We start from the raw sequence: 16,213 nt of genomic DNA, 5'->3' as shown, positions 1-16,213 counted from the left end.
ACTGGTAAGCGTGTGCAAACACACACACAAAAGCTTGCTAGCAGCTCTGGCTGCATGTTGTGCCTGGATGACATTCAGCCATCTCAGCAGTCAAACCAGGCTCTTGACAATTGCCATTCCAGTGCATTTCCTGTAGTCCTTTTCTTCCTCTCACATCATATTCTCTGTGATAAGGAGTAGCAAAGTACCTCTGCTGCATTCTGGCAGGTTTTAATGTCTCCTGACACTGAAATTTGAGCACGTGTTCCGTTCGTAGAGCTCCATAAATGTGACAGTAGGATAAGTAGGGAAAAACATTAAATTGACCATAATTACACTGTTGTGTTTAAAATTAGAAACGTGCACCTTTGAAGGCTTTTGAATTTACTCTTCCATTTTTAATTGAAAAAACAATTTTTCTTACATTCTGGAAATCATTTTCTCTCAGGCATGTGATGCATGGCAGAAAGAGGCTCAAGAAGCAAATGAACGTGCTGATGTTGCATCTGCTGACAAACAACTCGCTCTTCAGAAGAAGGAAGCAGTGGAAAATAAATTAAAAAAGCTGAAGGTGCAATTAGCTGCCTGCCTGTCTACTGCATTACCTTACATGGAAAACTATGGAGACATAGAAAAAATATCCTTGCCAAAGCTTCGCTCCTTACAAAGCCGGCTGCACTTAGATTTAGGAACAATAGATGAGGTGAGTTTCTTCATCTGTGTAACTGTTTTTGCTTAATTAAAACTGACAGCTCAGTAAGCTTCAGTGAGATGCACATGCCAGGTTTAATTTCAGAGAGCATCACTGATCTCAGTGTTAAGTCTTTCTTTCTGGACGACGTGATGTTCAGAGTTCTCGGCCTGATAGATTCTTCTGATTCTTTTGATCAGCTATCAGAGTGAATGACAAGCAATTCACAAGGGTTCTGAGGGTGATTTTAAATAAATAAAGAAATAAATAAATAATCTGAAAAAGCTTAAATTGCCAATATTTCAGCCACTACCTAAATAAATTAAAAGTTGTAGTAGATAAATGTAAACAATTATGCATTATTCGCTTGTTTAGAATGTAGGTGGTGAGGTTCTGCACTAGGAGTTTGTGTAGTCAGAGAGGCCAGTACAGACTTGGAGCATAGAATCACTGGCAATCGACGGGACCTCTGGAGATCATCTAGTCCAATGCCCCACTCAAACAGGGTCAACCTGAGCAAATTGTTACAGCCTGGCCCAGAAGTGTTTTGAATATCTTCAAGGATGGAGATGCTGGAACCTCTGTGGGCAGCCTTGTCCAATGTTTGACCACCCTCACTGTAAAAGTGGGATTTCCTGTCCTTATCATTTGTGCCTGTTGCCTCTTCTTTCACTGGATACCATCAAGAGGAGACTGTATCTTTTTTACTTCCTCCCACACATTGATAAGAATCCCTCTCTTCTTTCAGCTTCTCCTCGTGTCAGATGCTTTGGTCCCTTAGTCACATTAGTGACCACAGTGCTGCATTCCACTTTCTCTAAAACCCAAACTTGGGTTCTGCCAAAGTGTAAGATGCTCTTTTGCTGTCAGATGCAGAGCATTTCTCAGGGCTGTCAAAGCTTTGAAAGTCATATTCCCTTCTTCTGAGCATAATCAAGGGAGATGATAGTGACAGTGCCTCATTCCTACGTCAGACTGTCCTGACCTGAGCTTGCTTTTACATTACATTTTATTCTACAGTCTGGAAGGGCAGTGATAACACATGATGGCAGTTCTTTTTGCTTTGACTGTCACTGAACAGTCCAGACAAAAAAAAAGGTAATATTTCCTTCCACTTACTAGAACAGTCTGCCGTATTCCTGTACCTGTTAGAGTTCAGCACCGTATTCTCTGTCTCAGTGCTCCTCCTGTCCAGTGCCGTCTGTATCAGCTGAACTGATGAACTGTTGCCTTAAAGAAAAGCCAGGCTCTCCTTACAGGAGGTTAAAACATTATTTACGTCTCTGGCAATGAAGATAGGTGAGACTTGCTATTGCCAGGCTCCTGTGCTGAGTACATTTGCTTTAGGGATCACTTGTTTTTCTCCTGGGGGATTTTAAATAGAAGCAAAACAGTCCTGGCATCTCCTATCTGAACCAAGTCATTAGATCCTGGGGCAGAAGTCATCTCAGCCAGACTGGGCTGTTCACAATTACCAGCCTTCACAGCTGCTCAGCTTCTCAGGTTTCCTTTACCACTGTGGCCTCTTCTCACCTGTCTCTTCCATCCAGGAGAAAGGTGCTGTCTTAGTGCAACACACAGTGTTGTGGATGTTTCTCTTACCCCAAAGATGACTCTCTCAAAAATGAATATAGCTTTTAGATGCCGTTCACTTCTTCCTGTCCCTTCATAAGGTTGATGTGGTTTACCACATGGAGACATTATTTGCATCCATCCCAAATCCATCCCTGTAGCTTTATTCAAAGTGTAGCTTATCTGGAAAGCTTCCATTTTGTCTTAATGCAAACACCTCTCACAACCTAAGAAAATGTAACAGTACTTTAAGATGTCAGAACAAGGAAATACACGATAGTAAAAAAGGCTGACTTTTTTTCTTTCTTTGCATCACTTATCCCAATGGTGCAGAAAAACTGCAGTCCAGAAGTGCTAACCTAGATATTTTCTTGTCTAAGTGCACCTGTACTCCTCCAGCTGCTGTTGTAATGGTTGTGCATGCTCAGATCTTACAGCCCTCGCCTTGGTTATTCATCGTGCAAAACCAATATTCTTTGTGTTGTTAAAGTTTTTGTCAGCACAGCTAAGCATAAAGTTGCTAAAACATAACTGTACAGTTTGGAATCCTTTTACTGAGTGCAGTAATCATCTTACAGGTGATTTTTCAGCTTCAGTCAAAGAAGTGTATAGTATGTCAAGAAGGTGATGGTAGCACTGTCCTGAATCCATGTCAACATTACATACTTTGTGATCACTGTGCAGCTAAGCAAGAAGAATGTCCCTGCTGCAAGAAAAAAAGTAATCTGTGGTAACATACAGGCATGGTACTCATATCATGTTAATGAATGAAATATATTTTATGCTTTTGTATTTTGTATAAGAATTATATAAATCACTGATAATTAATCCATTTAATAGCGTTAGACTGATTTCGGTTTTGATGTGAGAAACTCAGTTGCTTTCCTTGCTCACCTTTACATATCAATATCAGCCAGCTTCCAGTAGTCTCAAGGTTCTTTCATTCCAGCCCAATCCCACCCCAGTCTTTTCCAACTCCCACTCTCATTCCAGGTGCACAAGGTACTTCATGGGTTCATTTGCACTGCAGTGTTTTGTAGAAATCTTAGCAGGATGAATGAAAGCACTCACAGCTGTTACTGTCATCAGCAGAGCTGGATACACAGGTGCACTAAGCAGGCACTGAGAGCAAGGCCCCAGCCAGTCTGCTCTGTGTGCTGAGCCATGCTGGGAATCGGTCTAACGCTACGTTTACTTTGCTGTTTGAAAAACTATGATTACTATAAAAGCACTTTTTAATTATTTTTTGTTGTTGTTGTTGGAGGATATATTGTAAATTGCTTTAAGCTGCTTTCTTGGTCTTAAGCTTATTTTTTAATACACAATAATATGATGCTTTATATGTGTACTGTGAATTTCAAATATTTCATAGGTTTTACTGTTGAATCATAAGCAGATTAAATAGACGTGAGAACTTACCTAGATTTTTTACAATTTGTAAGTTAACTGCATACTGCGATATTTATAAATGTACCAGTGGGAAGAAGAACAGTAAGGCACATCTGCTCTCATATTTAAAGACATGTTTTAAATTTTGTGGAGCGGATCACTTTGAGTACAGTGCTGTGCATTTGCCTATTTCTCTTGGTTTCCATATTTGTAGTCTTAAACTTTTTGTACCTTATCTAACTTGTGTGGTACTTGTTGGGAGCAGACACGTGTAATAACTTTTACCAAGTGCCTATGCCAAACACCCTACAAAATAGCAGAAGACATAAAAAGAGGATTTTGCAGTTAATTCTATTGCTTAGTTTTGTGTCATACAATATGATGATAACGAGAATATGTCTCCTGCTTTTGTAAGTATTTTGAAGTAAATGTTTTCACTAATGAGGCAACACGTGAAAGGATCTGCGGAATGACTTTGATTTGTCACCAGGCAGTGGCACTTTGACGTACTGATTCTTCTAAAAGGTGGTAATGTACTTCATCCTGGTTGTTGGGAATGTGCAATTTAGGAGGAGAAGTTAATTAATCCTTGATGTTCACACTGTCCGTGTTCAGGTTAACTGCCCGTGTTACTCCTTCTTTTGTTAAATCCACGTGAGATGCTCGTACAGCTTACACTAAATGACCTCCTACTGTGTTACATGGTTTGTATCTCTGTATCGATGTATTCAGTACAAGAAGTGAGCTCACAGGCAGAGAAGTTAATCTATTTAAAGTTCTTTCATGTTGAATCAAAAAGCAAAGTGTGTACTGAAATCTTTATTGTTGAAAAGGAGCTTAAATAAGGTGTCCTTGTGGGGTTTTGTGGTCGTTATCTGAAGACGTGAGTCAGCAAAGAACCGAAGCACGGCGCATCTCTGTGATAACTCAATGTACGCTGCTGCATCCTAAGGCAGGAAAGGGGAGAGTTTGCAGGAACGTGAGAGACCTTTCAAAAAGGGAAGGGAAGTTACAAGCATTAAATATATTTTTACTTATTCCTATTTCAGAAACTTCTTGAAGATCATAGCGGTCCATTTTAAATAAAGGTTGAAGTTGGGTTTAAAATGTGATTTTGTTGACTCACAGCCTCTCTACAATTTTTGCCTCGAGAAAAGTATAAAGTTAAACTGGTGGCATTTTCAAACACTTCTGCACTTTTGTATCCTAACATGAAGATACTGCTCTGTTCTCAAGGTGTAGTCAGCCTCGGGCTGTGATGAAAAAGAGGTCTGGCGTTAGCTGACAATGTCTTCATGCATTTGTGCAGCCTTTGACAAACAGTGGTTTTTGAACCATAACTTCACTGTGGGTGGAACAGAGCAGAGTTATTCATGTGCGATACTTGGGACAGTAAGTAAATCAAAGACTAACGTGTGGTTATGGTTGGAAATTGGTACGTGTTCAAACAAGATTTTGCTTTGGCTACCAGAGTACCATATATAACCACAGAGAACTACCTCTGTAACTATATATGACACGGTTTTCTGCAGCTGTTGTACTCACAAGCGTGTTTACAAGTGTCTTAATCGACAATTTTGCTTTGGTATTTTAAAGGAAACCAGCCCACATCTCGCTGCTGATATTTGTCTCCTAAGAGACACAGAAGGATGGTTTTGTCCTGTCCTATCAGAGTTTGTTGTACTTTGTGGGAATTTTTGTGCGTTTGCTTACAATCCCACAGCTGCTGGTGCTCTCCTTCTCTCTCTCTGTTTATTAGTAATTGGTGCTTTTCCAAGTCTCGTGACACTAACAAAAAAGGAATTTAAGTGGGAACTGCATCATGAATCGTCCCACTGATACACACAGTTCATTCACACTGCGGTTTCAGAGGAGATGGACTGAGATGTTGAGTCTTTTTTTTTGAACAATTGTGCGTTTCGCAGTGACGTATCTCAAAAACAACAACGCATAACCCACAGCAACATCAGCATGGAGTATTTTGCAGATGTTCTCTGTAAGCTTCTCTTGTGCTGAATTACTCAGCAACAACCATTGACAAACAGTTAGGTGGAGAAAGAAACACAGATGAAAAGTGTGTACACGTGTGTGAAATGCCCAGGCACGCTATTGCTACAGGCTGATCCTCAGGTCATTGCTTCAACCATTCATGCAGTCACAGGAAAATGTTAGAGCTGTTTTTCAAAAAATATTCTGTGAGACATCATAGCAAACTTGGCCGTATCTTAGTAAAAACAAACCAGCTGCACAACCAAATACGTGTCCGTGACACGGGCACCTTAGAATGGAGGACCGTAAGGTCTGTGCAGGTGATTTCAACACGTTTATTTTCTTATATATTCCCATCCAGAGTCTTCTAGTATTAAATACAGGTAGTAATATCATTGTCACTGCCTGTTTCTGTAACTGTGGTCATCGTCAGACCTTAATTACTCGTATTAAATTTGTGGAACTGTTCCATCAAGAGATGGGCATTTCCCCCCCCCCCCCCTCCCCACACGCACACACACGCACACACATATATATATACATATATAATAGCAGTTATGCTTTACAGAAGTCATGGAATTATTTTGATCATCGCTGTGAAAATAAGTTTTTGCTCTTTAGTCGTTGGCTGTGGCAGCTGGGAGGTGCAAAGGAGTAAAGGAGGTGCGAAGGAGGGGCGTAGCGCTGCGTAAGGCCGTGCGTTAACCGCCCTGAGCTGCCGAGGTTGCCGGGCCGGGAGGAAGCGCAGCCCCTGGCCGCCCCGGCTCCGCGCTGCTGACGCTCACGGCCATCGCCGCGAAGAGACGCGTCTCTAGTAAGAAGGAAACAAGGCAGCACGCTGCAGGCCGCTCTGCTCTCTGGGTCCGCCAAGCTCTATGGTCATCGCTCTTCCAAGCGGCATCGCGCACGCGTTCTGCACAGCAGAAGTACCGCTCCTATTCCTAGCGGCCGCGAGCCCTGGCGCGATCTGCAGGTGGCATCGCGCACAACCGCGTTTTGCATTGCTGTGCAGCACTCCGGCAACGAGAGGCAGGCGCCGAAGCGGTGTTCTTTCCGCCTACCCACAGGGCGCCTTTTCCTGATCGTGCCGCGTATCGGCCGAGCGATTCCTGCTGCTTCCGCGAAACCTTCCGGCCCCCCACACCATTCCCTCCCCGCCGAGGCGCGTCAGCACCGCGTCTGTCGGAGCGCCGCCTGCAGTACCGCGTGCCGACCTGCGGGCGGCAGCAGCGCGTGCAGCGGTGCCAGTCAGGGATCGCGCCGCGAAACGCCCCGATGGGGCGCAAATCTAACGCCAGGTCTGCCCGCTGAGCACGGCTGTGACGAATCCTTAGCACTGCCTGCGCCTCTCCGTCAAGTAAAAGCCACCTTTACTCCCGCAGCTGCTCAGCTATGTCCAGTTCGTTCACCACATACTTTTACATCCAAAATGTAACAAGATTGTTAGCTGCAGCTGATTTTCCTTTATCCACCAATGACACAGAAGGATTTTACCTGAGTTACGAGTGACTGTGCTCCCAGTAACTGCACCCCGTCAGTACGCAGTCGGTGCTGTGGCTCTGTGAGCCGTATCCATCCACGGCTGACACAGCGGCCCGTCCTGTCACAGCACTGCAGCCGGCTCCTCATGCTGAAAAAAGGCTGCTACAGGAAAAACTTCACCACTTGTGGTGTTTGTAACATATCTGACAGATGCTGCAACAGCTTCTTCTGTAACGTTTGTACCTTAGAAGGAGAGTGAAAGTAGAAAGAATTTACTAAGACAAAAACACAGTCGCCACAAATACAGCCATCAGTCTGTCTTCATGTTTTCCACCTGACTTATTCACCCTGTCTCATCTGCTACTGCATCTCCTGAAATCGTGCTCACCTTCAGTAGCAAAAATAGCTGAGATAAATCTACATAAGTGGAAAGCTCTGTGGCAGCTTTAGTAGCTGCCATCGTTCAGCTCCCAGGAGCTTTTGCAAATAAGCTGAGCAAGGTATACAGATAGCAGTTGTCAAACAGACTTTAAAACTTGCCACAGCTTCACCTGAAACATAGCTTAAACCAGCCAGGAGTTTAATAAGCCGTGTCCAGCCTGGGTCACATTTAGGGAGCTCTGCCCTGCAAGGTCTGTCTCAGTTCACAGTGCAGCCTGGCAGCCCATGATATCCAACCCTGGGTGCCAGTCCCAAGCAGTAGCAGTCAGATTCTGCAGCTTCAGTGCTGTCATTCACCATGCATTGCACACAGACCAAATCACAAGCATCAATATGCAGATATTAGCAATCTTTTCCTAGAAAAAACATTTTCTAGGACACAAAGCATTCTCAGATATTCCAGTCTAGACATTGTGAAACATGTTATATGTAACACCAGTCACTGATTTCCAGCAAGTCAGACAGCAACTTGAGATCATCAATGCAGTGGTACAGTTTGATGTTATTAGGATCATCACAGTCTGCTGGGTCACACAGCACTGAGTTACGACAATAGGTTGGTGAATGCACATACCTTGCTGCAGGACCTGAAAGGTCTACTGCCTGCCTCCACACACAAATGCAAACTGATCTTCTGATTCTTCATGAACGAGAATACTGAGAAATGCATTTGCCAGATCTAGGACACAATGGTAGGCTTCCATCTCCCTACTCAGTTTGTCCATCAGGGAGGCAATATCAGCTAAGGCTGCATGAATGGGTAGCATGACCTTATTTAACTCTGTAAAACACTGCCATCCTTCATGTGCCATCTGACTTTTGTACTGGTACAGGGGAATTATGTGGGCAGACCCCTACTTCTTCTAGTTCCTGCACCATTCTGGAGATTTCCTCTTGCCACCAATCACCCCCCCCCCCCCCCCCAAACCCCTCCACAGGGTCTATACTATTCTGTATAAGTAATCTAGCATTTAGCACAGATTTAGCAAAACAAATAGGCTCACATTTCATATGACCTCTTCACATTATTTGCAGCATCTGGATATTAATACATCTGTCTGAACTCTTCTACAGACATTGGAGAGTCAGATCCCACAGTGTATCTACATCCAGTATATACTCCATGTTGGGGCAATAGACACCTTATACTCCCAGGGTGGGAAATGCCCAACCCCAACCTCAGCCATGTCTGGGTTACAGGTATCATCTGTCCCCCAAACCCACCAATCTTCACCCTGCCTCCCTGGAATTTGGTTGGATCACTGTAAATAACTGACATTTCTGCAACCTCTGTCAACTAGTGCCATAACTTGCTGTATATTCTTTTGGGACCAAAAAAAAATGTATAGTCATTTCAACACAGGGTCTCCAGTCTCATCCAAGGGCCCTAACTGCAGGGGAACTGGCATCCCCCTTCATGCAAGTACCTGAGCAATTGCAATTCTTTTTTCTCAGGTGGCTCAGGCTTAGTGGCCTGGATCTTGAGGAAGCTTTTTTACTTTCATTGTGAATTAGGAAATCTTCTGGATTCCATATTCTTGTTGGTATTTTTTCCCAATAATTCTCACCCACTTTTTGGGGGGTATTTTGAAACTTCTGATTGTCTTCCAACTGCCTCCATAGCTGGAGGAGGACACGATCGAGCTGGCGATTGATTTTTGCAAATTAGACCCCAGCCTGGATTAAGTCATTAAACATCTGTTTCCAGGGTACCTGTATGGGTCCTGATTGAGGAGTCCGTGGGGCAGGTCTCTGGGTTTTAGTTTTGGGGACGACCTCGGCCCCTTCCAAGGTTTGGATATTGCACCTGGTGCAGAGATCTCCCCTAGATCAGCCACCAATTGGGCAGCTTGTTGGATGATGGCTTCTGAGGCCACCAAAGTGCTCAGTATGGACACCAGTGTGCCACACTGCGGGGGGAGGAGTTTGTTGCAGTATGAGGTCCCTCATTCCTCCTGACAGCTTAACCAGGTATGGACTCTCAAATATCATGAAAGGCCTCCTCCACTCCTAGTTCTCTAATATAACGTTGGAGTCGTTCCATTGAGGTTCACACTGTCCCTTTTGTTCAGCCGTGTGATTCTACACGTCACCATTATCCACTGAATTAAAGCACGGTTCTCGTCACGATGTATTCCCATCACATACAGTCTCTGTCTGAGGGCTGGATCTGTGGTAATAAATGCCAGTTCAGAAATCTCAGGCCCATTCGTTACCACACTTCCAGCTCCCTGTTCCATAACCTCAAGAGCCAGGCTGGTACGCTGCTCCCTCAGGATCTTTGTTTAAGTTGCTGTAAGAGATCCATGAGTTCAGCAGCTGTGTATGGGCACACAGAATCATGGAATCATAGGGGTTGGAAGGGACCTGCAGAGATCATCGAGTTCAACCCCCTGCCAAAGCAGGTTCCCTACAGCAGGTCACACAGGTCGGCATCCAGGCAGGTCTTGAACATCTCCAGAGAGTAATGTGTACATGTGTAACGTGGAGCGGGCAGGGAGCCACTCTTAGGTGCCAACCCTGATGGTCTATCCTGGGTTTTCTTCTGAGTTATTACCAGTCTTATTTCTAGCGGATCTGAGGTTCCCAGATCCTTGGATTGGATTTCAGGCCGTTTGGCTTTCTTTTTATTCTTAGATTCAACCAGAATTCTTTTTCCCTTCTCATGATACAGATCTTAACTTCAGAAGGGAAGTTGCATTTGAAGGTGAGGCAGTCTGCCCTGGCAATAACGTAATTTAATTTTCCAGTTGTTTCATACGGGCTTTTAAATGCTCATTTTCATCTTTCAGTTCTTCCTCAGAGGAATGATATGCATTAATAGTTGGTAGCAGCAGCTATGCTATGGCAGATGCTGCTACTTTTTTTTTTTTTTGGCAGCTGAGGAAAAAAAAAAATCAGTCCTAACTTACTCAAGAAGTCAGCCATTTTTGAAGGGGTTTTAAATAACTACCTGGATGGCTCGCCAGGCATAACACTATAAAGTGATCAAAAATACAGCAATAACAGCAGAGTGGCAAAGTCTTTGGTTTCAGCAAACAAGAACAAGCCTCAGTACAGCAGTTGTGAACACAGAAATGAAGGAAAAAGCTCCTTACCTTTAGAAGGCCTTTGAAAACTAAGCAGAGATCTCCAGAGAAATGCTTTCACCTCCACTGCCAACCCTTAAATGAGGGCTGGGAAGGGGTGGATCCTGGCTCCAGCCCTTCCAGTCACTCAGGTGCATTACTTGCACCTGAGCTCCCCTGGCTTGGCCCTGCCTTCCCACCAGGTGCTCAATCACTGCTTCAAGCCATGACAGCATTTCTGCTACAACTAGAAATTCAACCATGGAGAGGCTGTAAGAAGTTACATATAGAGTTGATTTTTTCTGTGTGCATGTTTGATAAAACAGAATCTCACACACACACACACACAAGTACTAAATTCATAATATTTCACATGGAAACAGTAATCAAAAAAAACAAGAATTGGGGGGAGATTATATTTAATATGTGTTTAGGTAGAAATACCTATGAACGTGTAAATATTTAGTTCACTGTCTTGCCTCAGACCCACGAAATAAATTTGAGGGACATCATTTGCCTTTTAACAAGCTCATTAGAATGCCTGGCTTGGCTGCAGTACGTACCTCTTCTCAACTTTAGATGCAGTTTTCTATCTTGTCAGAGATACAGGATAGCTGTGGAAAACGACCAAGATTCTAGGTACTTAGCTGCAGCTATGGTGAATTATTTATGAAGTTACTTCAGCCTAAAAATTATTTCTAAAGGAGTTGTTTCATGTATGGAAAGGCTGTAATTCTAAAATAAATAAGTGTACAAGGGACACTAACCATGAGCCCAGGATTCATGGAAAAGGGAACAACATAAGAAAAATTTGCACTGGCTTTTCAGTCCAGGCCCTCGTTCTGGAAAGGCTGTGCTGCAGCAGATTCTCTTTCAAGTGCAGAATGGCAGAGTCATGGCTTCCAAGAACTCTTTCATTTTAGTACCGAATTGAAGATGGAAATTATAGCAAGAAGGTATCTTCTGTGTTAAGGATACTCCTGTAAATCTTATCTATGCATCTTATTTCCCTCTGTTTTTAATTAGGGTTGTATTTAATTGTAACTCTTTGAAAATCAAATGAGGTCTACTTTGACCTTCTAGGGAGACCGATCATGGAAATGTTAAGAAATACACAAAGAACAACACGTACCTGATTTTGTGATAATTCCAAGCCTTGGTGCAATAGGGTCGCTTTTACTCAGACAAGTTCATATTGCCTTGTGGCACAGGCTGGGACGCTCATGTTAAAATACAGGAAATGTAAATGTAAAGCTGTCTATATAGAGTGGTCATAACAATTTGGGAAAAACTGATCTATAAGGTACAGATTTACGGCTCCAGCTCCCAGGACAGCACACATGGTAGTTCTATCTCCTGATACAGCCAAAGCCACAGCTGCACAAATCCTCATTTCTTGGTAACAGCTGGGCTGAGTGCAGTTTTGTCACCCTGAGTGGTCACCCTGTCTGTGCGACACGTGGCAGTGATTTTGGAAAGGAAGCATCAGGAAATTAAGTGTATGCCTTCTAAAATCTGTTTAACCATCAGGTTTTCCAACAGGTAGGCATTTTCCTGTAGTGCCCACAGCTTTGCACCAGGGAATTTTCATGCCTTGCATGCCTGACAAGTGGTATCTGGAGGTGATGTAGGGGCTGCAGCACAGCAGTGTGAATGTGTGCAGGCTGATGGCCTCCTGGAGCTCTACGCATTGCTGACACAGCCCGTGGGATGTGGGGTCAGAGGCTGCACAGTGTACCAGGAATAACTGGGGAAATGCTAAGGACTGGGAACTAGGAGAATCCTAAAAGCTGAGGGATGAAGATTGAAGAGGAGGCATTTTCACAGGGAAACAAGATTAACCATGGCATCACATACCGTAGAACTGTGGTAACTCCTCCAACACAGAGATGCTTTTAAACAAGTCTTAGTGCTTAAGAAATGTTATAGGACAGATTCACAGAAGTCCCACACTTCTGTCCTGGTAATCATGGATCTGGGAGATTGTGCCTACGAAGCAACTGTGCATAATCCACTTAATTTCATTTTGTTTCATCCGCAGAGTTGCAGGTTTTGATTGTAATGAGAAATAAGAAAACCTTGGCAGAATTTTAACATTTAAAGTTACTTTTGTGTTAGAATGACAGTACTATCTGACAAAGAAAAATGACCCTGACTTCTTTCTTTACTCTCAAAGCACCTCTTGAGAACCTTTTGGAGTATTAGATGTGCCCTTAAAGGCAAGGGAAATCTGAGAACTTCAGTTTGAGTAATCCCATGTGCTTGAAAAGCTCCATGAAAGGAGAGTTTTCTCCCCACTGGATTTACAAGTCATGGTGCCATTAAGAATTCTGCCCAAGTAAAGTGTGTCTGTTATTTATAGTGTTGTGTCTGCCACGGGCCATCAGTGATGCATAGTGGAGGCCAGAAGAGCAGTAGACAGGTGAATGGGTTTGCCAACTGCTGCTGACCAGCTACAGCTCCCAGTGGCAGGACTTAACATTGAGAAATGGGAATGAAACAAAAGCAGTCAGAGGAAATGACCACCAGAGTAAAGTGCAACTCTGTTTTTCCATGAGGCATTATCCACTGAGCAGTGAGAAGGGATCTGAATTTTTATGTTTTCTTCCTTAAAAGGGGTTTCAGTAGAAGAACACCATCTTTTGCAACTGGAGAAATGCATGTGTACTGCTGGGTACACTGCAAGCTCCTTCAGTAGGGGAGAAATTGAATACCACTTGCAAATGCAATAGGGAAAATGCTCTGAAGTTGCAACAGTGAAAATGCTAATTGTAGAACATTAGCAAAATAATTGGTTTGTACTTTGCCTCTAGTCTTGCAAAAACCTCTGTGCAAATGGACTCTGTGGGACTGTTCCTCATACCTGCTCACACCTGTAGTACTGGGATTTTTCTGGATTTTGTGACTATTTCAAAAGGGGCAGGTAAAAACGTTCCAGTTACCATAAATCACTTCATACATTCTTTGCTTGATGTAAGGAAACTCTGTGCATCCCATTTACTAATCAGTGAGTGTTTTTCACCCATAATAACAAATGCAGAGCTTTAAATATCCAATTATCTTTAGGATCATTCCTCCCTCTCCTAAACAAATCACTCGGATTATAATAATCTAAAACAGCGAAGGAATGGATTGAAGCTGAGTAGGCCTCAGATCCACCCAAACTTGGCCCTTTTCCCTGTTCAGCCTGTTTCCCTTTGTCCAACTCTCACCCAGATCCCAGATGGGCTCTTCCTCCCACACTTGTAATCCTCACTTCTACAAGTGACTCAGTCCAGCCCACCCCAGCAAGCAGCTGTACTGTCACCCAAAATCAGCTGTGCAGCGTGCTGCTACCAGCTTTCCTGCTTGACTCACAGCTTTGTTTGGGCTCTATCTCTAAAGGCCAAACCCAGTGAGTATGAAGCGTTGTGCAGTCCACAGGAGCTCCTCACCATGTCTGGTGCTCATATCACTGCAAATCCCTGTGGAGCAGAGTGAGAAAAAGAGGAGAAATCACAGCGCTCAGAGGACCTTCTAAAATCATACAATCATAGAATCGCAAAGTTGGAAACGACCTGTAAGATCATCTAGTCCAACTGCCTCCCATCACCATTGCTACCACAAGCACTAAACCATATCTGTAGCTCCTCATCCAGACGCCTCTTGAACACTGCCAAGGACGGCCACTCCACCACTTCTCTGGGCAGCCATTCCAGTGCCTGACCACTCTCTGAGAGAAAAAGTTCTTCCTTACTTCTAACCTAAACCTCCTCTGGTACAACTTGCGGCCATTTCCTCCGGTCCTGTTTGTTGCCTGGGAGAAGAGACCAAATCGCTCTTCACCACAGCCTCCCTTCAGGAAGTTGTAGAGTGCAATGAGGTCTCCCCTGAGCCTCCTCTTCTCCAGACTGAACAATCCCAGCTCCCTCAGCCGCTCCTCGTAAGATCTGTGCTCCAGACCCCTCACCAGTTTTGTTGCCCTTCTCTGGACACGCTCCAGGGCCTCAATGTCTTTTTTGTAGTGAGGGGCCCAAAACTGAACACAGTACTCGAGGTGCAGCCTCACCAGTGCAGGGAGCAGGGGGAATTACTTAGATTGGAAGCGATCTTAAAAATCATCTAGATCCAACCTGCTGTTGTAGACAGGGCTGCACCCCACCAGCTCAGGCTGCCCAGGGCCCCATCCAACCTGTCCTTGAACACCTCCATGGATGGGGCACCCACAGCTTCTCTGGGTGGACAAAAAGCCAGACACGAACCAGCAGTGTACTCTTGCTGCCCAAAAGGCAAACAGTATCCTGGCTCTCAGCAAAGGAGTGGCCAGGAGAGCAAGGGAAGTGACTGTCCTCTAATCTGCCCTTGTGAGGTCCCACCTGCAGTATGACATCCAGGCCTGGGGCCGCCGAGTCAGGAAAGAAGTAGAGTTTTGGAGTTAGGGCAGAGGAGGGTCACAAAGGTGATGAAAGGGCTGGAGTACCTCTCTTACAAAGAAGGTTAGGCTTGTTAAGCTTAAAGAAGAGAAGGCTCCAGGGATGCCTCCTTGCAGTCTTCTGGTAGTGCAACCCAATTAGGTAACAATTTCAGTTATCAGGAAAAAAAAAAAAAATCAGTGTTACTGTTTTAAAACTGATGTGGAGGTTTTCTCTCCTCCAACGAACTCCCAAACAATACTGTTTATGAGTATAGCAGCAATGTGCGTCAGTCCAGTTAGTAAGAGCATCACTAAATGTCACTGTAGCACTTTTGTAGCATTGAGAGTTGAAGGGCAAGGCAAAGGTTCCAGGCAAAGGCATGTGACACACAAGCTTTCTTTCACGCACCCCATGTGCATTCAGCATTATCCATGCCTCATTGCTCATAGCCTGGGCAACCTCCCCAACTCTTGCTTCATGATCTACATCAGAATGATACCACACACAATGAAGTGTGATGGGATTTCACTAGGAAAGATAATGCAAAATGCTGTTCAAGGGGCTTTGTTCACAAAATCTCTCCCCCCTCCCCCCAATGAAAGTAAATAATAACAATTATTATTATTATCACCCCTTTTGTGCTTCTTGCATAGTCATTTCCTTCTCTTCTAATCCCAGTAGGTTGTATAAACGGCAAAGCTGTGTGTTTATGGAAAATACACCTGTGAAATCCAGAATCACATCACTTGTTTGCTGTGCTGCTTTAGGTACCAGGATGCTGCAATGAGTGTTAGGCCATTTGGTGCGGGACCGTCAGGAAATCCAAAAGATGTGTGCACAGCCACCTGAGATACGCTCGGCTGCAAAAGCCGGACGTGGTCGTGGAGCTGACCCGTACCGCTGAGCCGCCCAGGCCCGACGATGCGCTCGGCGCCGCGGTGGCCGCCAAAACATTCCTCCCGGACTCCGGCTGGCTTCGCCGATGCCACAGGAGCGCGCACGGCAGATGCGGAGCTGTGCCAACACCCGCGCGGCAGCAGCGCCGTGCAGGTCGGGCCGCCCGAGCAGCTACGGGGACAGGACCGACCCGGGGAGTCCGCCGGGTAACCGCAACGCGCCGCGCGATGCCGGGGGCGGCCGCGGGGCTCCGCTCGCTTTGTTCCCCGGCCTCCCCCCGCCCAGCCCCGCACTGAGCATGTGCGCGGCGC

At 44.7% G+C, this 16,213-nt stretch overlaps 1 protein-coding gene across 8 annotated transcripts in view; it reads left to right on the top strand.

Annotated features, from left to right (window-relative positions):
- UNKL (unk like zinc finger) overlaps nucleotides 1-4,743 on the top strand; it is a 32,303-nt gene extending 27,560 nt beyond the window's left edge. For 6 of the 8 annotated variants that reach the window (XM_052680485.1, XM_052680480.1, XM_052680483.1 and 3 more), the window contains 2 exons: nucleotides 428-682; nucleotides 1,176-2,814. In XM_052680485.1, the coding sequence (XP_052536445.1) occupies nucleotides 428-682; nucleotides 1,176-1,451 (531 nt within the window). In that variant the 3' untranslated portion in view covers nucleotides 1,452-2,814. The other 2 variants (XM_052680479.1, XM_052680482.1) reach the window with 2 other exon arrangements.
- The last annotated feature ends 11,470 nt before the right edge of the window (nucleotides 4,744-16,213 follow it).

Source organism: Tympanuchus pallidicinctus, unplaced genomic scaffold (genome assembly GCF_026119805.1).
Source record: "Tympanuchus pallidicinctus isolate F22 unplaced genomic scaffold, pur_lepc_1.0 scaffold18, whole genome shotgun sequence".
NCBI classification, from domain to species: Eukaryota; Metazoa; Chordata; class Aves; order Galliformes; family Phasianidae; genus Tympanuchus; species Tympanuchus pallidicinctus.
The sequence above is the reverse complement of the archived record's forward strand: the minus strand, read 5'-3'. Positions and strand labels throughout refer to the sequence as shown.